The 23,134-nt window shown below is 40.0% G+C and overlaps 1 protein-coding gene across 4 annotated transcripts in view; it reads left to right on the top strand.

Annotated features, from left to right (window-relative positions):
• The first annotated feature begins 513 nt into the window (after window positions 1-513).
• FER1L6 (fer-1 like family member 6) overlaps window positions 514-23,134 on the top strand; it is a 165,098-nt gene continuing 142,477 nt past the window's right edge. For 2 of the 4 annotated variants that reach the window (XM_046027143.1, XM_046027133.1), the window contains exon 1: window positions 7,700-7,796. In XM_046027143.1, the coding sequence (XP_045883099.1) occupies window positions 7,774-7,796 (23 nt within the window). In that variant the 5' untranslated portion in view covers window positions 7,700-7,773. Of the gene's footprint in view, window positions 539-7,699; window positions 7,797-7,899; window positions 8,101-23,134 lie in introns of those variants that run through there. The other 2 variants (XM_046027179.1, XM_046027169.1) reach the window with 2 other exon arrangements.

Genomic DNA, 23,134 nt, shown 5'->3' with positions numbered 1-23,134 from the left:
TATTTCTCCTTGATACTCAAAGCTTAGCAAAGAAGTTCATGTTGTTCCTGGGTGAACTGGAGAACTGGAGAGACCTTGGGACCTGGGGCCTTGACTCAGCCAGGCCAGGAGGAGTCACTGAAGGTTCTTAGTCTTGTCATGAGAATGAATTCAAGGACAGACATGCAGCACAGAGAATGAGTGACAGAAGTGGGAAAGTTTATTAAATCGGAAAGTACACTCTCAAGATATGAGAGAGGGGCGAGCAAGAGGGTGAAAGCTGCACTCCCTGGGAGTTGGATTCCTATCTTTATTGATAGTTGGTAAATATTGATTAATTAAGAAGGGAAGCATATTTCCTGCTTTTTCTTCCTAATTGGACCAGGTGTTTCCTGTCATGGCATCCACCATTTTGGGTCTTCTGGTTCCACCCGATTTCTTATGGATGTTGCCAGGACAGGCTTCTAACCTTCTGATGATGAGTCCCTTGTTGATGAACTCCATGTCTCCTGTTAGAACCTAACGAACTGCCTCCTCCAACAAGACTGCGGGCAGAGAGGTAGGTTATAAATGCTTACTACAGAATGGCAGTATACACACAAAGATCGCACCACACACATGTCATACACAATAAATATGGTGGCAAGGATCTGCTCTGTTCATGTGTAGCACTTGATAAAATGTCCCTAAACGATTTGTTTGTTTCCCCCACTAAGCTGTGAGCCTCCCAGGAGCTGAGAACAAAACGTATGTGTTTCTGCTAGAACAGGGTATATCTGTTTTGCCCAAAACCAAGCACAATGCCTGATAAATCATTAGATACTTGGTTGAATGAAACAGTAATGTTATTTAAAAAGTCAACGTCCAAAAATATGAGGAAGTAGCTCATAAGAATGTAACTTGCATGAAATAAGAGGACAATAGGTTCTCATGGGAAATGTATGTAAGAAATATATGTACTATTTGAGGAAACTGAAGTTTGTGGTTTTTGTTTTGTTTTGAAAGATTTTATTTTTAGGTAATCTCTATACCCAATGTGGGTCTTGAACTCATGATCCTGAGATCAAGAGTCACAAGCTCCACCGACTGAGCCAGCCAGGGACCCCTGAAGTTTATGAGTAGACCATGATGTAGGGTGATGTCAGTGCTCACCTGAGGGCTGAGATTTGGTATTTCTCTATTTCTTCTCTTGTGAAGACGTTGCAAAATACTCTGTGTGGGAAGTAGGACTGGCTCAAGGCCAAAGCAAATTTCCTGCTCTTGTTTTTCCTTGGAAGATGATTTATTTAAGAGCTTAAACTTTTAAATCAATAGAACTCTGAAAAATAATTTGTTTCCTTAATAGATGAGACCTGTGGTGAGAAGCAGGTGCTATTGGCGCTAATGAAATCTCAAGTCTAGACAAGGAATGGGAAAATATGATCACAGGAGAGTTGACTTGTACTGGAAAGTTTAAATGCTGATTGAACTAAATTAAACTAAGTTCAAGTCAACAGATATTTTTGAACATCTAAAAGAGTAAGATACAGCATAAGGCAGTTTGAGGGTACATGAAAAATAAGAATTCATTCTTGCCCCCAAATCTGTTATAATCCAGTGAGTTCTTTAGGTGCTGGAAGGATCAATTAACATGTTTAAGGTGGAAGAGATTAATTCCCATCAGAGAGTCAGTATAAACTTCATGGCAGAATTACTTGAAAGATGACTAATATTTTGATTGAAGTGTATGGGGAAGAACGTTTCTGGTGGTGAGCCCATGCAGTAAACGTTGCAAACTCAAATATCTAAGGAGTGAAGTACATCACAATCAAGACCAGAGCTAGTTGGGTATAAGACAATAGGGATTGTGGCCAACTGGAGAGGGTGTGTTCCATTTGAAGGAATTAACCACTTCTCAGTTTCAGTTAACCGTGACCTCAATCTATTACTTTTCCAAGAGAAGCTGAGATTCTTCTTAATGTTGCCAGTGGATTAGACAAAACAACAACCACTATAACATCATGTGATCCAAATCCATCTAAATCTAGTGTGTGGACAGTGATTTACATAAAGGTGGAGAGGGAGAGATTTGCAAGCCGTGTTGGGAGCTAATATAGCTGGATGTGTGTGAACATGAGTGGTCATGAGCAGGGGCAGTGAGGCCTTCCAAGACACTGAATTCACTTTGACAGAATTCAGATCCTATTCTGTGGGCAGCAAGGAGCCTGTCATTCCAGAGGTGATTTGCTGAATACACTTGTTTAGAAAGACTTCTCTGGCTTTCTGTGGAGGAATGAATCGAAAAGTTGTTGGTGAGGGCAGAGAGATGGGTTAAGAGGATGCTGCAGGAATTCAGCATGAGAATGGAGTAACGTCTGAATCTGGACCAAAGGAGACTGGTGAGACACAGTAACTGTCAAAAACTATTCACGACTGGCTAAAAATAAAGGTTGCTTTCTAATTCTTCAGAGGTTGATTTAGGAAACTGAGGTCCAAGTCCCAGATAAACCACTAACTAGTTTTGTGGCCCAAAGTCAATCATTTCTCCTAACGTTAGCTTTTCTTCCATCAGACAGTGACAATAATAACTGTCCTGCCAACTCAGCATGCTGTGGCAGTCCAGAGAAGCAGAGCTCATGAAGGAGCAGCCAGCACTATAAAAGACTGTATCCACGGAAGTGGCTTTTATTGGTGTTATGACAGTCAGCTCTGGGATTCCGCATCAGTTAGGACTTTGTAAACATAGTGAGACCTGAAAAGTTATTATCTGAAAGTGACAATTTGTTTTAAGATTTATATGAAATGAGAGTATCTGGAGAGGAAATTTTTACTCTGTTGTTATTAGCAGTGACAATCATGACACGTGCTGTGGCTTGTAGCACCTTCTAAGTAAAATGGCCTAACCCACTACCCTAGCTGAAGGCCTAACCCAAGGCAGCCATGTTTGAAACCTCAAACCATGCCTCATCCACGGGCAGTAGATTCATCTGCTGATTAGTGGTCTAAGATGTGCTCTTGTGTCAAAAAGACTCTTCCAAATGGCAATAATGGTAATTAGTTGAGTCAGGAATGTAATTTCTGTAGGGAATTTCAGTGGGGGAACTAAAGAGTAAGGCACCCAGTCTGTGGTGTGAGGACAATGGGATAGATGCATAATAGGGCAGACTTACCATGGTAAGATGGTAGATGGAAGATGGTAAGATGGTAGGACAGAAGATCACTAGAGAGAAGATCCAGTGCCTTTACATACAGCACTGCTGGGGTTTCCTTACGTCAAGAACCATGCTTTAGTCCCCGCCTCCCTGAGGCATGACAGTTTTTATTATTTTGTTCAATAAAATTCCATCAGTGGGGATCCTTAAAATAATCTTCACCCTTCACTTGAGTTAGTTCTTTCTTGCAACCAAAAGAGTCTCTGGAAACACTGTTCCTATTCACCAAAAATAAGAATGACATTTTCTGAGGTGTTTGAATTTAAGAACAGAGGTCATGTAAAATTTGCTTTATGTCTTCTAGTGGGAAAAAAAGTGGTTAAATTAGATGGCATGTGACTGGGTAGATTCAGGAATTAGTGTCAAGCACTTACATGTCAAACACTTAAGAAATGCTGTATTTCATATTCTTTTTTTTTTAAGATTTTATTCATTTATTTCACAGACAGAGATCACAAGTAGGCAGAGAGGCAGGCAGAGAGAGAGAGGAGGAAGCAGGCTCCCCACTGAGCAGAGAGCCCGATGTGGGGCTCGATCCCAGGACCCTGAGGTCATGACCCGAGCCGAAGGCAGAGGCTTAACCCACTGAGCCACCCAGGTGCCCCTGTATTTCAAATTCTTAAAGAGGGACAGCTGCTTTAAAAAAAGGAAGATGTTATACAACTAGTCCAGGCAATGACTGGGGAAAAAGTTGAATTAATTCATAAAGTTGATGGCGTGGAATAATCACAGACTTTAGAGTTAGGAGCCTTACCCAGGAGACCAAGCCCAGTGACTTCCTGGTTGGGTGGGCATTGAGATCTCAGGTAAGTTGTTCAGCCCTGCAGGTCCCAAGGTGTTGATGAATGGAGATGTCATGGTCATGGTGGTAATGATGATGGTGGTGCAGGAATCCGTGAGAAAATTCACGTGAAATTCTTCATGAACTAAGTCATATGGTTTGTTATTATTAAGGAACTAAAGTTAAAGGGTAGAAAATGAAAAGGGTTAAGGTGACAACACCTAAAAGCAATACCAGTTATACATTAGAGAAAGAAATGGACTAATTTCAGACAAATTACTACCGAAGTGTTGACATTCCTACAGGACTCCATCTGATTGCTAGGCAATAAGATGTTTGGGAGCCTTCGCCTTTTAAAAGAAGGTAGTTTTAAAATGATGGTGACTGTGAAAATGATGCTAATAATAATCACAGCAGCCACCACCTCCTGAACATTTCCCATGGCCTAGTACTTGATATTCACTATCTCCAATGTTCTAACAGCCAGGTTATTATCCCCATTCTACCCATGAGAAAACCAGGGTCAGAGAGATTAAAAAGCTTGATCAGACTCAACCATCTAGGGATTTGAACCCGGTCTTTCTGGCTCTACATTCTGTGCTCATCTTGCTCGTGGCCTAATTACGTCATCTTAGAACAGGGAAATAGTCTACAGAGATCCTTGGAGAAGGCCTAGTGTAGGCCCCCTTTTTTAGAGAAAAGGAGAGAGGCCCAGAGAAGTGAAATGACCTATCCAAGGGCACACAGCTAGTTACTGGTGAGATTGGATTCTCAGACTCTGGTCTTCTGACTCTCAGTAGCCTGATGTCTACAGTAGGCTGCCTCTCTGGTGTGCAGCCATTTTGAATAACCAAGCACCCTTGCAAACAGATGGTTGGTTTGGTTCTAGAGAATTACAGGTCAAATGTCCCCTTCCTGGGGGAACAGCTGGTATATGTGCTGTGGTGTCTGATATTGCAACACACCCTGGGTTTATGGTAGCTTGCCTCTGGCTTCTATTGGCAGTGGGGAAGCTCTTTGTCATGGAGTGAGCAAATAAGGGAGTTCACTGAAAATCAGTCCCTCAGTTCTTGTTTCTTAGCTACCTCTAGCATAAATATTACATGGTGCCTTCCTTAGGTGGGAGCGGGGATGACTCATGAATATACTGAGAAGAGCCAGCCTTTATGAGAGTTCCTTACCCCCCAGGGTCCTTTAATTCTCACAATTAAGCTTCAAGTTAATGGATTAAACCCATTTAACAGATGAGAAAATCAAGACCCAGGGATACAAAGAAAGTTGTCAATGTTCAAGACAAAACAAAACAAAACAAAAAAATCTTAAAAAGTTCTGGGGCCAGGTTAGAGCTTTCATCCCCAAGTATGTTTGATGCCAAAACTAACACTTATAACTAACACACACGCCTGTCCTGCACCTCTAAAACTTTGCACCTATGGGGGATGGGGTGGGTGGGAAATAAAGGCAAAGTCTTGACCTTCACAAAGTTTATAGTCTCACATGAGACACAAGCATGATTAATTCTAATACTCTGCCTCAGAGAGCATTGAGTTCTTTCTGTCAGGCATTCTGCTAAGAGGTTTATGAAAATCATCTTTAATTAATTAATTAGAGAGAGCGCGAGCATGCATGAGTGGGAGTGGGGATGAGGTGGGGAGGGACAGAGAGAGAGGGAGAGAAAAAATCTCAAGCAAGTTTCACACCCAGCGCAAACTTGACACAGGGCTTTATTTTGGGACCCTGACATCATGACCTGAGTCAAAATCAAGAGTTGAACGTTTGACTGAGACACTCAGGTGCTCTGAGAATCTATTTCTCAGTATGACTATGCAAGGAATTTTTATCCAAACATTTTACAGATAAGAAAACTGAGAGTAAGAGAGGTGTCACAAATTACCAAGCTTTCTATAGTTAATAAGTATTAGAGTCTTAATTCAGTCCAGAGTCATAGTCACAGTGGTCAAGTTTTAAATGAATGAATGAATGAATGAATAAAATGCTCTGGGACTCCAAAGGGAGAAGCCTGTAAAGTTGAAAGCTAATGACACTAAATCCTTAGAACTAACTTCAGTAAACTTCCCTGCCAGCCACAGTGATCCTGAAGAACAGGAGAGTGCATGAAATTGGAGGCAGTGTGATGTAATTAAAATAGAAAGAGAATGGGAGTCAGAGCTCTGGGTTTGAGACCATATCTTCCTCCCAGTGAACTTGGTGGCCATTGTTCACTGAAGAGAACTCATTTGCTCTTCCTGTCACCGAAAGGGGCTCTCAAACATGGTTTAGTTTTAAGACGTGATTTTTGTTTTAATGCTTGTCTCTGGAAGGATGCCCACAGATGCTAACAAAGACTGGGGAAGTGATAAAAGATTCAGAAGAATCTCAAAGTTATTGAATTTCACTGAAATAAAAAGGGCTAGTTCTGTTTCCCTCACAGCTCCTTCATAGGCATATTTATGTAATTATTCATCAGCAAATTTATTGTGGATATTGCAAAATTTCTGCTCCCTCTAGTCATTCAAGTTCCCAAGAGAAAGGAAAGCAGAGAGAGTATTTTCAATTTAGCCGGCTGTTTCTCCCTTGTGAGTTTTCAGCTCTGTCTTTTCTTTGAGCTTTGTGGCAGAGTGAAAAGAGCACTGATGTGGCTATCAGGCTGACTCCACTGTTTCTTAGCTATATGATTTGGACAGGTCTTCTCCTTTCCTGGGCTCTGTTCTCTCTCTCTCTCTCTCTCAAACCAGGGAGATGAGCTAAGCCATTGATTTTTACATCAAGCTGTGCACTCTTGGAAATGGCAGTCAGGGGCTGTGAGTTATTGGAGAGGCTCTAAGAACCATATGTTGGACAAGTCTCAGGGGTGGGCATACCTCACACCTCACACCTCATACCTCACACACATCCATTACATATGTATCTGAGGATGCTGTTGTAAGTAATAAAATGTAATTTAAAGTGTTACTGAATTTTTACTAATTTTGGTAATTATGCTTTTCTTGATTAAAATGCAGTTAAAACTGTTATTGAATCACTTATTTTGATCATCTTGATTTTCTTAATTAAAATGTAGTTTAAAATGTTAGTGAAGTTTTGCTAATTTTGGTCATTATGATGTTCTTCATCAACAGATACTAAATGTTCTGTCAATATGAGAAAGGTCTGAATATATCTTTGATATTAAGAATGGGTCTTACAATTGGAAAGGTTGAGAATTACATGCCCAGTTAATTTCTTGGGTTCTTTCTAGGTCTGAAATTTTGGGATTCTAAACGAAAGTGTACAAAATGGTAGTCATTAGTCACATGCGGTTAAAAAAAAATCCATTCAGTTATACTAGTCACATTTCAAATGTTTACTAGTGGTCACATGGGTTAGTGGCTACCATATTGATCAGAATAGATGATGGAACACTTCATCATTACACAAAGCTCTGTTAGGCAGCCAAGTGAACTAAATGATTTTATTAGTGGGTTTTCCTTGAGATGAGATAGTCTTACCATATAATTCTCAGAAGAGCATGAGTTTGAAGATTGAAGGCATTTAGCCCTTGGTCCTGTCACTGAAGGGAGTGGGAGGGGGCATGGCTAAGAAACGTGACAGACTGATCCACCCTTCTTGGGATAGTCGGCCTTTGCACTTTTGATTGTAATAGGTAACATGATGCTCAGAACAGCCGTGCATACCGATGAGTGTTGATTTAGCCACACCCCCACATCGTCTTACCCACCAGATTACTCTGAAACTCAGAAGCTTGTGTCCAGGATCTAGATACAGTCAGACACCAGGATTTTGCTGGGTTCCAGCCCAGAGGAGCCAATAAGAAGAGGAAGAATGGAGAAACCATCCAAAGCCAAGTAACATATTTCCTTCTCCTAATAGGAAGGCTTCTTTGGGTGTGGCTGGAACTAAAAGGCTGGGAGCTGAGGGCAAGGGTCTCCCTTAAAAAATCCTCAAGTTAACAAAGACTTAGGGTTTAGTAGGTGAAGGTTATGGGCCAGGAGAGATGGTGTGCTTAAGAGACACACGTTCCCCTTCTGATGAGAAAATATATACTATTCATTATAGAAAATTTAGAAAACACAGAAGCTATGGAGATTTAAAGAATCCCTTATAATACAACTGGAAATAACTGTTGTTAACATTTAAGACAATTAAAAGGTTAGTATTAAATGCTTTCGTTTTCTGGAACTAGAGCCTTTCCTTACTTAATTGTACTGACGACCTATTAGGCCAACTGAAATCAGGTTTCATTTTTCTCTCTGGCCATTTCCTTCTGCTTCAGACTCTCTTATCTTGGTTTGTAAGTGACAGACGTGGTCTTTCCAGTTGTTTTGCAAGAATGATGTCCACTTTCCTTATTCATAGATTTGCTGAGGGATCTCCTCTGGGACTCAAACTCTACCCTTGTGACCATGGTGGCCTTGGAGTTTAGTCATGTGGTTCAGAGCTGGCCTTGACTTTTCATTTTGTTTGGAGTTGGATAAAAGTGGTCTGGACACATTTGTATTTTTCTTCTGCAAAGTGATTTGGTAGAATTACATGGGTACATCATCAGCTCAGACTGGGGATGAGTTTGGGGTTCTGGTATAGGAATGCTGCTGAATCATTTTAAAAATTTTGATCATTTGATAAATATTTCTGTTATGAGGATAGTGCTTTACTAGGTTCTGGGCTCACGAAAATGCATCTAAACACATTATTCTCTCAGAGTGTTTTCAGATAAGTATTGATCAATAAAAACATAGGTGATTGTGAGTTGGGTGTTATAGATATTGGGATAAAGGTCTGCTCAGGGTACTGTGAGAGCCCATGTAGGGAAAGATATTTTACCCACATTTGGGGAAATCAAGGAAGGCTTCTTAGAAAAAGTATGTCTAAGCTGAGAAGGGAAGGATGAATAGGAAAGAACGGGCTTGAATGTGGAAGTAGAAGTGAAGGTTAGGGAGAATCTTCCAGACAGAAGGAACAGCTTGAGTAAAAGCTGGGACATGAGAAACCATGATGCATTTGGAAATGACAATGTCAGTAAATGTCTATTTTGGATATTCTGCTGGCAAATGTCTTGGAAAATAATGTTTGCTTCAAGACTGGCCTGTGCTATTCTCTGGAGGCATATTTCCCTTCCTCCCCAAGTACAAATGACCCTGATATTCTAAAGAGGATCTGGGTCAAGGCCACCTTCCTCAGGAAGTCTTCCTGGATTTCCTCTGGTAGAAATAAACTCTCCCTCCCCTGAATTCCACAGAACTCCTGTCTTCTCTGAACTTCACACTTTATATAACATTCCTTATAGTTGTTTTTCTTTCTGCCTTAACTATGAGGAGATTGAAGCCAGGGACAGTCTTCTTGCCTCTCAGAATCTTATCTGGTGCTGAGAATAAAAATGTACTTAAACAACATGCGTGTATTCAGACAATTCTGGATTTGTGACTAGAACTGGTCTTTTGTGTTGTGTTGTGTCTCATGCACTTTTTTCTCCCAAGATTTTAGTGCATTTTCTCCCTCATTGCAATTATTTTTTTTCCCCTCCAGGCATCTCCCCTGATACTTTATTACAGTTAGGCTCAGGATAATTTTCAGAAGAAAAAAATAACATTTGATTTTGTTTATTCATGCAGATTGGATTCATTAGGATGAGGGTTTTAAGTGGCATTACAAATAGTGCCTGGAGAGAGGGCTCTGCTGCGAGCAGATGGAGAACAAAATTTCTCACATGGGTGAGAACCTCCTTGTTCCACATGTTAGTTTTTTCCAAAACAAAAAGAGCTTTACAGTTTGGGGTGAACGGGAAATAGTACACAGCCTTTATAAAAATGTAAATCAATATAGAAAAGGATAGAAACATAAATAAAATTAATGCCAAATCTCACCTGACAATCTTTTTGTTTAAAAAATCCCTTCAGGGGGCGCCTGGGTGGCTCAGTGGGTTAAGCCTCTGCCTTCGGCTCGGGTCATGATCTCAGGGTCCTGGGATCGAGTCCCGCATCGGGCTCTCTGTTCAGCAGGGAGCCTGCTTCCCCCTCTCTCTGCCTGCCTCTCTGCCTACTTGTGATCTCTCTCTCTCTCTGTCAAATAAATAAAATCTTTAAAAAAAAAATCCCTTCAGGGCACCTGGGTGGCTCAGTGGGTTAAGCCTCTGCCTTCGGCTCGGGTCATGATCTCAGGGTCCTGGGATGGAGCTCCACATTGGGCACCCTGCTCAGCAGGGAGCCTGCTTTCCCCCTTTCTCTGCCTGTTTCTCTGCCTACTTGTGATCTCTCTCTTTGTTAAATAAATAAATAAAATATAAAAAAATCCCTTCGGGTATCTTTTTACACATTTTTTTCAACATAAACTGCATCATATTATACGTTCTGTGCTGCAGCCTACTTCGCTATGAACATTACCAGCATACACGGAAAGTGCTCTTATCAGGTGGGTGGTTGGAAAGAAGTGTTTAGCATTAAAAAGTGCTGTGATCCCTGTGGGTCATTTCATCACAGCATTCTAGAATTCTGTGTGTTGAATCCTTTCCTTGCATTTTCTCCCTGAACTACTAAAGTTTATGTTTAGGTATTGCCTGGTAGTATTTTCTCAATTCAATAAATGCTACTTGCACTGTCATTGTTGACGAGCACATGGGATCCCATTGTATGTACAAAATTTATTTAATTAGTCCCCAGCTGATAGGTTTTTGAGTTATTTCCCATTTTTTAATTAACATATAATGTATTATTTGCTCAGGGGTAGAGGTCTATGAATCATCAGGCTTACACATTTCACACCACCCATCACAGCACATACCCTCCCCAGTGTCCATAACCCTGCCACCCTATCTCTATCCCCCACCCCCCAGCAACCCTCAGTTTTTTTTTTCTTGAGATTAAGAGTCTCTTATAGTTTGTCTCTCTCCTGATCCCATCTTGTTTCATTTTTTTCCCTTCTTTACCCACCCTGCCTCTCAAATTCTTCATATCAGAGAGATCATATGATATTTGTCTTTCTCTGATTGACTTATTTCACTTAACATGATAGCCTCTCATTCTATCCATGTCATTGCAAATGGCAAGATTTTGTTTCTTTTCATTGCTGTCTAGTATTCCACTGTGTATATATACCACCTTCTTTATCCATTCATCTGTTGAAGGACATCTAGGTTCTTTCCATAGTTTGGCTGTTGTGGACATTGCTGCTATGAACATTTGGGTGCACATGTCCCTTCGGATCACTACATTCATATCTTTAGGGTAAATACCTAGAAGTGCAATTGCTGGGTCATAAGGTATTTCTATTTTCAACTTTTTGTGGAACCTCCATACTATTTTCCAGAGTGGCTACACCAGCTTGTGTTCCCACTAACAGTGTAGGAAGGTTTCCCTTTCTCCGTATCCTTGCCAAAATCTGTCGTTTCCTGACTTGTTAATTTAAGTGAATCTGAGTGGTGTGAGGTGGTATCTCACTGTGGTTTTGATTTGTACTTCCCTGATGCTAAGCGTTGTTGAGCACTTTTTCATGTGTCTGTTGGACATTTGGAAATCTTTGCCAAAATGTCTGTTCATGTCCTCTGCCCATTTCTTGATTGGATTATTTTGTCTTTGGGTGTTGAGTTTGATAAGTTTTTACAGATTTTGGATACTAGCCCTTTATCAGATACATCATTTGCAAATATCTTCTCCCATTCTATCAGTTGTCTTTTGGTTTTGTTGACTGTTTCCTTTGTTGTGCAAAAGCTTTTGATCTTGATGATGTCCCAATAGTTCATTTTTGCCCTTGCTTCCCTGACTTTGACTATGTTTCTAGGAAGAAGTTGCTGCAGCTGAGGTTGAAGAGATTGCTGCCTATGATCTCCTCAAGAATTTTGATGGATTCCTGTTTCACGTTGAGGCCTTTCATCCATTTTGAGTCAATTTTTGCGTGTGGTGTAAGGAAATGGTTCAGTTTCATTCTTCTGCATGTGGCTGTCCAATTTTCCCAGCACCAATTGTTGAAGAAATGATCCTTTTTCCACTGGACATTCTTTCCTGCTTTGTTAAAGATTAGTTGACCATAGACTTGAGGGTCTGGTTCTGGGCTCTCTATTCTGTTCCATTGATCTATGTGTCTGTTTTTGTATCAGTACCATACTATCTTGATGATTACAGCTTTGCAATAGAGCTTGAAGTCTGGAATTGTGATGCCACCAACTTTGGTTTTGTTTTTCAACATTCCTCTTGCTCTTCAGGATCTTTTCTGGTTCCATATAAATTTTAGGATTATTTGTTTCATTTCTTTGAAAAAAATGGATGGTATTTTGATAGGGATTGCATTAAATGTGTAGGTTGCTTTAGGTAGCATAGACATTTTCACAATATTTTTTCTTCTAATCCATGAGCATGGAACATTTTTCCATTTCTTTGTGTCTTCCTTAATTTCTTTCCTGAGTACTTTATAGTTGTCTGAGTATAGATTCCTTTCTTCTTTGGCTAGGTTTATTCCTAGTTATCTTATGGTTTTGGGTGCAATTGTAAATAGGATCAACTCCTTAATTTCTCTGTCTTCTGTCTTGCTTTTCATGTATAGAAATGCAAGTGATTTCTGTGCATTTATTTTTTTTTTTAAAGATTTTATTTATTTATTTAACAGAGATAACAAGTGGGCAGAGAAGCAGGCAGAGAGAGAGAGAGAGAGAGAGGAAGAGGAAGCAGGCTTCCCACTGAGCAGAAAGCCCGATGTGGGGCTCGATCCCAGGACTTTGGGATCATGACCCGAGCCAAAGGCAGAGGCTTTAACCCACTGAGCCACCCAGGTGCCCCACTGTGCATTTATTTTATATCCTGACACTTTACTGTATACTTGTATGAGTTCTAGCAGTTTTAGAGTGGAGTCTTCTGGGTTTTCCGCATAAAGTATTGCATCATCATCAGAGAGCGAGAGTTTGACTTCTTCTTTACCGATTTGGATGCCTTTTATTTCTTTTTGTTGTCTGATTGCCGAGGCTAGGACTTCTAGTACTATGTTGACTAGGAGTGGTGATAGTGGACAGCCCTGCCATGTTCTTTTTTTTTTTTTTAAAGATTTTCTTTATTTATTTGACACAGAGAGATCACAAGTAGATAGAGAGTCAGGCAGAGAGAGAGAGAGAGAGAGAGAGAGGGAAACAGGCTCCCTGCTGAGCAGAGAGCCCGATGCGGGACTTGATCCCAGGACCCTGAGATCATGACCTGAGCCGAAGACGGTGGCTTAACTCACTGAGCCACCCAGGCACCCCCGATGTTCTTGACCATAGGGGAAAAGCTGTCAGTTTTTCCCCATTGAGGATGATATTCACTGTGGGTTTTTCATAGATGGCTTTGATGATATTGATGTATGTACCCTCTGTCCCTACACTGTGAAGAGTTTTGATCAAGAAAGGATGGTGTACTTTGTCAAATGCTTTTTCAGCATCTACTGAGAGTATCATATCGTTCTTGTTCTTTCTTTTATTAATGTATTGTATCACATTGATTTGCGGGTGTTGAACCAACCTTGCAGCCCAGGAATAAATCCCACTTGGTCGTGGTGAATAATCCTTTTAATGTACTGTTGGATCCTACTGGATAATATTTTGGTGAGAATTTTTGCATCCATGTTCATAAAGGATATTGGTCAGTAATTCTCCTTTTTGATGGGGTCTTTATCTGGTTTGGGGATTAAGGCAATGCTGGCCTCATAAAATGAGTTTGGAAGTTTTCCTTCCATTTCTATTTTTGGGAAGAGTTTCAGGAGAACTGATATTATTCTCTAAATGTTTAGTAGAATTCCTCTGGGAAGCCGTCTGGCCCTGGGTTCTTGTTTGTTGGAATATTTTTGATGACTGCTTCAGTCTCCTTACTGGTTATGTGTCTGTTCAGGTTTTCTATTTCTTTCTGGTTCAGTTTCGGTAGTTTATATGTCTCTAGGATGCATCCATTTCTTCCAGATTGTCAAATTTGCTAGTGTATGGTTGCTCATAATGTGTTCTTTTTTTTTTAAGATTTTTATTTATTTATTTGACAGAGAGAAATCACAAGTAGGCAGAGAGGCAGGCAGAGAGAGAGGGGGAAGCAGGCTCCCCGCTGAGGAGAGAGCCCAATGTGGGGCTTGATCCCAGGACCCTGAGATCACGACCTGAGCCAAAGGCAGAGGCTTAACCCACTGAGCCTCCCAGTCGCCCCGCTCATAATGTGTTCTTATAATTGTTTGTATTTCCTTGGTGTTGGTAGTAATCTCTCCTCTTTCATTCATGATTTTATTAATTTGGGTCCTTTCTCTTTTCTTTTTGATAAGTCTGGCCAGGGATTTATCAATCTTATTAATTATTTTAAAGAACCAGCTCCTAGTTTCATTGATGTGTTATACTGTTCTTGGTTTCTATTTCTTTGATTTCTGCTCTGATCTTTACAATTTCTCTTCTCCTGCTGGGTTTAGGCTTTCCTTGCTGTTCTTTCTCCTGCTCCTTTGGGCGTAGGGTTAGGTTGTGTACTTGACACCTTTCTTGTTTCTTGAGAAAGGCTTTTATTGCTATATACCTTCCTCCCAGGACTGCCTTTGCTGTGTCCCAAAGATTTTGAACAGTTGTGTTTTCATTTTCATGATTTTTTTTTAGTTCTTTAATTTCCTACTTGACCCATTCATTCTTTAGTAGGATACTCTTTAGCCTCCATGTATTTGAATTCTTTCCAACTTTCCTCTTGTGATTGAGTTCTAGTTTCAGAATATTGTGGTCTGAAAATATGCAGGGAACGTTCCCAATCTTTTGGTACCAGTTGAGACCTGCTTTGTGACCGAGGATGTGATCTATTCTGGAGAATGTTCCATGCGCACTAGAGAAGAATGTATATTCTGTTGTTTTGGGATGGAATGTTCAAATGTATCTGTGATGTCCATCTGGTCCAGTGTGTCACTTAAAGCCTTTATTTCCTTGTTGATCTTTTGCTTTGATGATCTGTCCATTTCAGTAAGGGGCTGTTAAAGTCTCCTACTATTATTGTATTATTGTCGATGTATTTCTTTGATTTTGTTATTAATTGGTTTATAGAATTGGCTGCTCCCATCTTGAGGGCATAGATATTTTAAATTGTTAGTTATTCTTGTTGGACAGACCTTTTAAATGTGATATAATGTCCGTCCTCATCTCTTATTATAGTCTTCGGCCTAAAATCTAATTTATCTGATATAAGGATTGCCACCTCAACTTTTTTATTTTAATGTCCATTAGGATGGTAAATTGTTTTCCATCCCCTCACTTTAAATCTGGAGGTGTCTTTGGGTCTAACATGAATTTCTTGTAGGGAGCATATTGATGAGTCTTATTTTTTTTTTTTTAATCCATTCTGATACCCTGTGTTTTTTGATTGGGGGCATTTACCTATTTACATTCAGGGTAACTATTGAAAGATATGAATTTAGTGCCATTGTCTTTCCTATAAGGTGACTGTTACTGTATATTGTCTCTGTTCCTTTCTAGTCTGTTACTTTTAGGCTCTCTCTTTGCTTAGAGGATCCCTTTCAATATTCTCTGGAGGGCTGGTTTGGTGTTTGCAAATTCTTTTAATTTTTGTTTGTCCTGGAAGACTTTTATCTCTCCTTCTATTTTCAATGACAGCCTAGCCGGATATAGTATTCTTGGCTGCATATTTTTCTCGTTTAGTGCTCTGAATATATCATGCCAGTCTTTTCTGGCCTGCCAGGTCTCTGTGAATAGGTCTGCTGCTATCAAATATTTTTACCATTGTATGCTATAGACCTCTTGTCCTGAACTGCTTTCAAGATTTTCTCACTGAGATTTGTGAGTTTTACTATTAGATGATGAGGTGTGGACCTATTTTTATTGCTTTTGAGGGGGATTCTCTGTGCCTCCTGGATTTTGATGTTTGTTTCCTTCACCAAATTAGGGAAATTCTCTGCTATAATTTCTCCAGTATACCTTCTGTCCCTCCACTCCTTTCTTCTTCTTCTGGGAGTCCAATTATTCTAATATTGTTTCACCTTATGGTATCACTTATCTCTCAAATTCTCCCCTCATGGTCTAGTAGTTGTTTGTCTCTCTTTTGCTCAGTTTTTTTATTCTCTATCATTTGGTCTTCTATATCAGTAATTCTGTCTTTTGCTTCATTTACGCTAGCAGTAAGAGCCTCCATTTTTGATTGCACCTCATTATAGTTCAACTTGGTTAGATTTTAGTTCTTCTATTTTTCCAGAAAGGGATTCTCTAATACCTTCCATGCTTTTTTTGAGCCCAGCTAGCACCTTGATAATCATCATTCTGAACTCTAGTTCTGATGTATTATTAATGTCCATATTGATTAGGTCCCTAGCGTCGGTACTGCCTCCTGTTCTTTGTTTTGGAGGGGGGGGAGGGTGCATTTTTCTGCTTCGTCATTTTATCCAGATAAGAATAGATAAATGAGAGTACAAAATACTAAAAGGGTAGCAATGACCCCAGAAAAATATACACTAACCAAATCAGAAGAGACCCAAAACCGGGGGGGCGGGGAGAAAAGGGGGAAAAAAGAAAAAAAATACATAAGACTGGCGAATAGAAAAGAGCCACAGTATTTTGGTCTGTTAGAAGAAACAACCTCCCAAAATTATAAAGAAAGAAAAACTTATATACATACAAAAATAAGGGTAAACATGATGAAGGGATAGAATATGACTAAAAGATGAAAATTTTAAAAAATTCTAAAAGAGGAATTGATAGGATAAGAAGTTGGTTGAAAAAGGAAACAAAAAGAGGAGAGAATGTGATCAGGCTGGAGACTAGAACAAAGCTATGTGTCAGATTTAGGGTATATTTTTGTGTATTAGAAAAAATTGTATCCTAAAATTTTAAAGAAAAAAAACTATATGTGTACAAGAAGTACAATGAAGGGATAAAATATGACTATAACAATTAAAATTTAAAAAGTTTTTTAAAAAGGTATTGATAAGATAAAATAGTTTAAAAAAGTTAAAATAGGAAAGAGGAAAATTAAAAAAATAGAATTAGAAAAAAATAAAATAAAAAAAACTTAACTTTGAAAGACTAAAGGATTGTGGGGAAGAAACCCATGAATTCTATGTGTTGCTTTCCCCTAACTCTGGAGTTCCACAGTTCTTGTTGCTTGGTGAACTTGGTCTTGGCTGGATATTCTTGCTCATCTTCTAGGGGAGGGGCCTGTTGCCCTGATTCTCAAATGTCTTTGCCTGAGGCAGAATTGCACCACCCTTACCAGGGGCCTGGCTAAGTAATCTAAGTTTTGGTCTCGGGAGTTTTTGTTCCCTGAATGCTTTCTGTAGAGCTTTGGAGGACGGGAATGAAAATGGCGGCCTCCTAATCTCCAGCCTCAGAGGAACTGAAAGCTCAGGGCCCCACTCCTCAGTGCACCCTCAGAGAAAAGCAGTCAGTCCCTTCCATCTCCCTGGTCTCTGGCCGTGCTCTAGGCTCACCCGGTGTGTGACCGAGCATTTCTATCTCTGACGCTTGACCCTGTTTGGAGGCTCCAGACCCAGTAGATTCCTGCCATGCTCCCTTGCCACTCCTCCCAGAGGAGGAAGGTGTCTTCTGGATCTGCTGCTTGTGGGGTCCCTGCTTGAAGAGCAGCAGCCCAACCATGCCTCAAATCATGGTTTAAGGTAACCCTGAGCTGAGAGCACACTCCTCAGCTCCATCTCTGCAGCTGGTTTCCCTGCTCCGATACCTGGGAGCTCTGCCACACTCAGGCACCCTTGGTCTTTCTGTGACCCTGAAGGTCCTGAGACCACACTGTCCCTGCGAGGACTCTACTCCCCCTTTAGCCTCTGGTGTGATGTCCCTCAGTGGAGCAGACTTCTAAAAGTTCCAATTTTGTGCTCTGCTGCTCTACTGCTTGCTGGGGACCAGCTCCTCCCCCCACATCTATTCTCCCATTGCTTTGGATTCACTTCTCCACATGTCCTACATTCTAGAAAGTGGTCGATTTTTTGTTCCTAGAATTGCTGCTCTTCCTCTCTTTTATCTCCTGTTGAGTTTGTAGGTGTTCAGAATGGTTTGATAACTATCTAGCTGAACTCCTGGGACCAATGATATCTCAGTCCCCTACTCTTCCATCATCTTGCTCCTCTCATTGGTAGAGTTATTTCCCACTTTGACTAATGTAATAATTCTGTAATAAACATCCTTTTATATTCAACTTTGCCCATTTGCAAACTTTTGCAATCCCACTTTAAGATGAATTCCCAGAAATGAGAAGGTTGAGGTCAAAAATCTCTAAGTTTCAATTCATATTTGTGTCAGGGGCTATTAAGGATCAAGAGGAGTTTACATTGTGGAAACTGGAGGTTCAGCTCGAGTGGAGGCATTTAAAACTCATGGCATAATCTGGGAATAGAGCAGAAAGTATTTAGAAGAGAGCTGAAGAATGAACACTGTTGAGTGAAGGGGTTACTGACTGTTGGAAGCAGTTTCTGAGAAAGTGAAGTGACCCTGCTTTGGAGTGCCTGTACCCTCAGTGATGAGTGTATCTCTTAGAGAGAGCCCTGCCTAAAAGCAGAGTGGGGGACTAGCTTCTTTTCAGTTCAACAAATATTTCAGAAGTATCCCTTCAGTGCTAGGCATGGGATAAAGCTCAGGCTTATCCCTATGAGGGGCTCTCATTCAGGGGGAGACACATGGTGACCAACAGGAGTGGCAGTTCAGAGTGGATGTGCTCCCGTGGAATACTGCTCAAGAGGTGACACAAGGACCCTGAGTGGACTGAGGGTGTGTGCAGGTGGAAAGAACCCTTCTCACTAGAGCTGGTGATTGAAAGATGAGCAGGGACTCCTAAGGCAACTAGAGAGTGGCCCTGAAAATCTCAGCTGGCTGAGACTCAGCTGGCTGCAGAGGCTGGGGGCTGGGAGAGGGTATGGGGCACAGTGGTCCAGCCTGGCAGGAGTGTGAAGCATGGAAAAGGAGATTAGTCCTTAGAGCTTATTTCCCACACCTGGCACCATCTACCTTGTCTTATCCCCTGGACTTCCTTCCTGCCTTTATTGGGTCAGGCTGGGCTTCCTAGCAGAGAGGATTTGTTTTCCATCTATTCTTTATGTAAAACAAAAATGTCTAGGCAGCCTATGGTAAATGTCAATTATAGAACCTGGCTTTGCTTCAAGAATAGCTGAGCAGTTGCCATTTGAATCAGTCAAATATAATTCAATACAGGCAACTTCCTATGTTTCAGCTTAATACCAGAGTTCCCTAAGGTCTGGAAAAATTCTGAAAATACTCTTAAGGGCAGAAAAGGATAAATTATGATTAGGAGAAGCCTAATCTAATATTTTATATTCTTTTAAAAATCAGATATCTAGGCATAATAATGATGATGGTGGTGATGATGGTGATGGTGGTCATGGTGATGATGATGATGGTAATGATGATGATGGTGATGATGGTAATGATGATGATGATGGTGGTGGTGGTGGTGGTCATGGTGATGATGACGATGGTAATGATGATGATGACGATGGTAATGACGATGATGGTGATGATGATGATGGTGGTGATGATGGTGGTGATGTTGATGGTGGTGATGATGATGATGATGATAGGCGATAACCCTTGTGGAACACTTAACACATGTCAGGTCCTATGCTAAGCAGTATCCATCCATTTCTTTTAATTTTCCCAACCATAAGGTATGAACTATTATCATCCCCACTTTACAGATGAGGAAACTTAAATTTGAGGTTAAGAAAGTGAAAACATTCAGTTAAAAAAAATGTTCAACTAATTAAGACACTCAACCAGGCTCCCATGAAAGGATGAAGATCTGGTGCTGAGGCAGCCATCATATATAAAGTATTTTTTCTACTATGCAACTAGAATGGTACTAGTTCTATGCCATCCCCAGGAGAATTGAAAAAGTCACACAAATCATTTTCTGTGTCTCATGGTTTTGATGAGGAACACTGGACAGGAAAGGCAGTTAGATAATAGAGGCATCTATTCTTTCCTCTCTGTTCTGTGTCCCATTTTTCTAACTGTTCTCTCACAGCTACTGTCAAAACTGAATGGACTGTGTAATATGGTGCTTTTTAGGTTGTTTCTTTGTTTTTTGTATGCCTATTTGTTTATATAACATAAACTTTTGACTTTTATTAAAATTCAGTGGGATGTATAAAGTTCAATTCTCTAGAAGTGAAATCTTTAGGTTGTTTTAGTTATATGCTCCCTTACTGTTATTTGTTATTAAGAAATTATATTCTTCTTTTAATATATTAGTTAGGATATTGGCTTGTCTGTGTGTAATAGACTAAGAACGGTGGCTTGTACAGATAGAAGTGGGTTTCTGTTTCACAGAATAGTCAGGAAGGAGGCAGTCCAGGGCTGAACAGGAACTCCTGTTCAGGAACAGGAACAGGGCTCCATGAATGTGCCCAAAGACCCCGTGTTTGTCTTCCTTGTAGCTCTTACATTCTGAAAGTGTTATACTCATCTCAGGGTCTGCTGAATTATCCATGTTCCAAGTGGCAGAATGGGGGGAAAGATGGCGCAGCATGACCCTTGTGTTTAAGGATGGAGCTTGGTTACAATATCACATTCATGACCATCTTACTAGCTAAGGTATAGCATAGCCACATTCAGCTTCAAGGCACCAGGCTGCAAGGGATGCTGGGAAATGTAATCTTGCAACTTCTATTTCTATAAGCCTAGCTAAAAATTGATTCTATTACTATGAAATAGAAGGAGTAAAGGATAGCAGAGACAGTATTCAAAAATAAAGCCGAACAATGTTGAGAAAAAATGTATGTAAATTGAAATTTTACTATTTCTTTTCTACATTGCAAAGGATGATTTTGTCCAAACTCCAGAGTGTATCTCCTCTTCCTTGGAAAACATTGACCTATAGGGTTGTCTGGTTTTCCAACATGCTGGAATGCCCTCTCTGAAAATAATAGAATGTTGTCCTTAGAAACATAAGCTCCAGGACCAGGTACATTATTTGTGGGGTCAATTCCAAGAGAAAATACAGGATCTCTTGCTCAAAAATGATTAAGAATTTCAAGATGGCAAAACCAGAGCAATGAAGTCAGCATGGGGCTTGTCTAAGAGTATGCCTCCTAGTGCAACTACATAGGTCACATAACCATGATGAAGCTCACTCAGCCCAGTTCTCACTGGGGGAAGGGGGCAGAAAAGGTGTTCAAATCCCCCCCCCCCGACTTCTTATTATGGCCACATAGTTCTGGCAGTCATCAGTTATAATCAGTTACAATATGGTACAAATCAACACCCAGGGTAGGACTTCAACAGCTAAGTGTTAGAGTTTGCTAGGGTGGTAGGGTGACAACTGGTGGAGGCTTTGGGAATGTTCTCAGACTTGGGATACCAGTCATATATTTCTGCAAGTTAGAATTTGCCTTGTGACTTCATTAAATGTTCTTTGCATGACTTCCCCCTGAAGGTAGTACTATGTTTAGTAATCTGGATGACCTACTTTCTTCTGGGTTTTGGGACAAAAGCCGTGTCCATATGTCTTGGAAATTGTCAGCCCATTCATTTTGCCTGTTTCTGTGCATGGTGACCAGAGTGTACGCTGCAGGAATGTTGAGCTAGGAGGGATAGACTGGTGGGATGTAAGTTCAGATTATGGTTGGGGAGGGAAGTCTTGCCAACTATTAGGTCAAGGCTGTAAAAAGGCAATATGGGGTTGGATCAGAAACCCAAGAGATCTTGAAGACTCTAGGCTGCAGAACAGAAATGGAATAAGGCAAATTGTACAGAATATAAGCTGTAAATAGTCACTACCTGGCCCACAATCCCATATTCACAATTCCTAAATCCGTACAGCTCTAAAATCTGACAGTTTTCTCTAGTTTTGACTCAGAATCTTTGTTGTAGAACCTGACATGAGGCTGTTTATTGTCTATATCGTAGTTAATATGAATGGTCACAGTTCTACTATGAATGCTGGCCTAAACTCTAATGAGAAATTGTTTAATACTTCCTCTCCTAAAATCAGAAATATTTTGAATTTATGGGGATAAATCCTCTCACCCTGGGATCCCAACATTTGTTGAACATATACTGTGTGCCAGACACTATTCTGAGCACTTTATATGTCTTAATTTCTTTAATATTCATGGGTTTTATGAGGTAGATACCTTATTTTCTCCTTTTGACTGGTAAGAAATCTGGAACATAGAGAAATTTTGATTTGCCTATGATCCTAGATAACCAGCAAATAGCACGCAGTGAAAAAGATGAGTGTCTGGGGGACCTAGTTTTGTATCATGGAGGTGAGTCAGGTCAAGAAGCATCAATAACCAATCTCATTTTGGAGCACAATGGCTTGGCTGAATGATTGGACAAATCAGCTCCAATAGTGAATCTATTTGTTGGGTGAGGTATGAGGCTGAATGAAAAAGTGTTCTTTCTACTATGTCAGTGACAGTCAGAACTGTTCTAATCCTTTGGGGAAATCAAGAGACCTTTGAGTGACAAGGCTTCATGGGTAGAAATAACCCTTCTTTATTTAAATATCCAAAGGGCAACCAAAGTTTTATTTGTTAAACTGGATTTTTGGCTTTGGTTGTAAAAGATAATCTGTATTTTAATAAAAAATCTTTACAGTGGCTTTTGTGAAAGCACCATTTGTCTTAGTAGAAATCTTACTTTAGTGCTTTTCTCAAAAATTGTATTTCTGGTTAAGAGCTGGGTGGGCTGACTGATAGTATATTACTTTACTGATGCCCACATTATTCAAGGCAGAATCCCAAATCATGACAAAATAAAAATAGATGACTTTTATTGCTTCTTCTAGATGTTCCACATTTGTCTTGGTAAGAGAACTGAATTAGATTCGTTTGACAGGATTTGTTCTTTATGAAACTTTACTAACTGCTCTCTTATACCTCTGTACATCACTGTGTTTCTACCCAAAGTTTTTGTCTGATAATTTCTTTTTACTCTTTTTTTTTCCTGGAAATAGACCCAACGTGTATATTATGAATAATAAATGGTTTTATTTATATAATTGCTACAAATGATAATAGGGGTTAGACAGTAGTATTAATTCCTCCATTAACACTTGAATATGAATCAAGGATTTTGTTAATTTGTAAATTACCTTTTAATGAAATTTGGAAAAAAGTTTTCTCATCATAAGTTTCTCAACAGATTCTTGATAAATGCTTACTTTTGTATACAGAAGCATGAATATTCCAAGATGTTTAAGTTTTGGAGCAAAATGATTCTTGGATTAACTAATATCAC

Source organism: Meles meles, chromosome 1 (genome assembly GCF_922984935.1).
Source record: "Meles meles chromosome 1, mMelMel3.1 paternal haplotype, whole genome shotgun sequence".
In the NCBI taxonomy this organism is placed as follows: domain Eukaryota; kingdom Metazoa; phylum Chordata; class Mammalia; order Carnivora; family Mustelidae; genus Meles; species Meles meles.
This window is presented reverse-complemented; position numbering and strand designations above follow the sequence as displayed.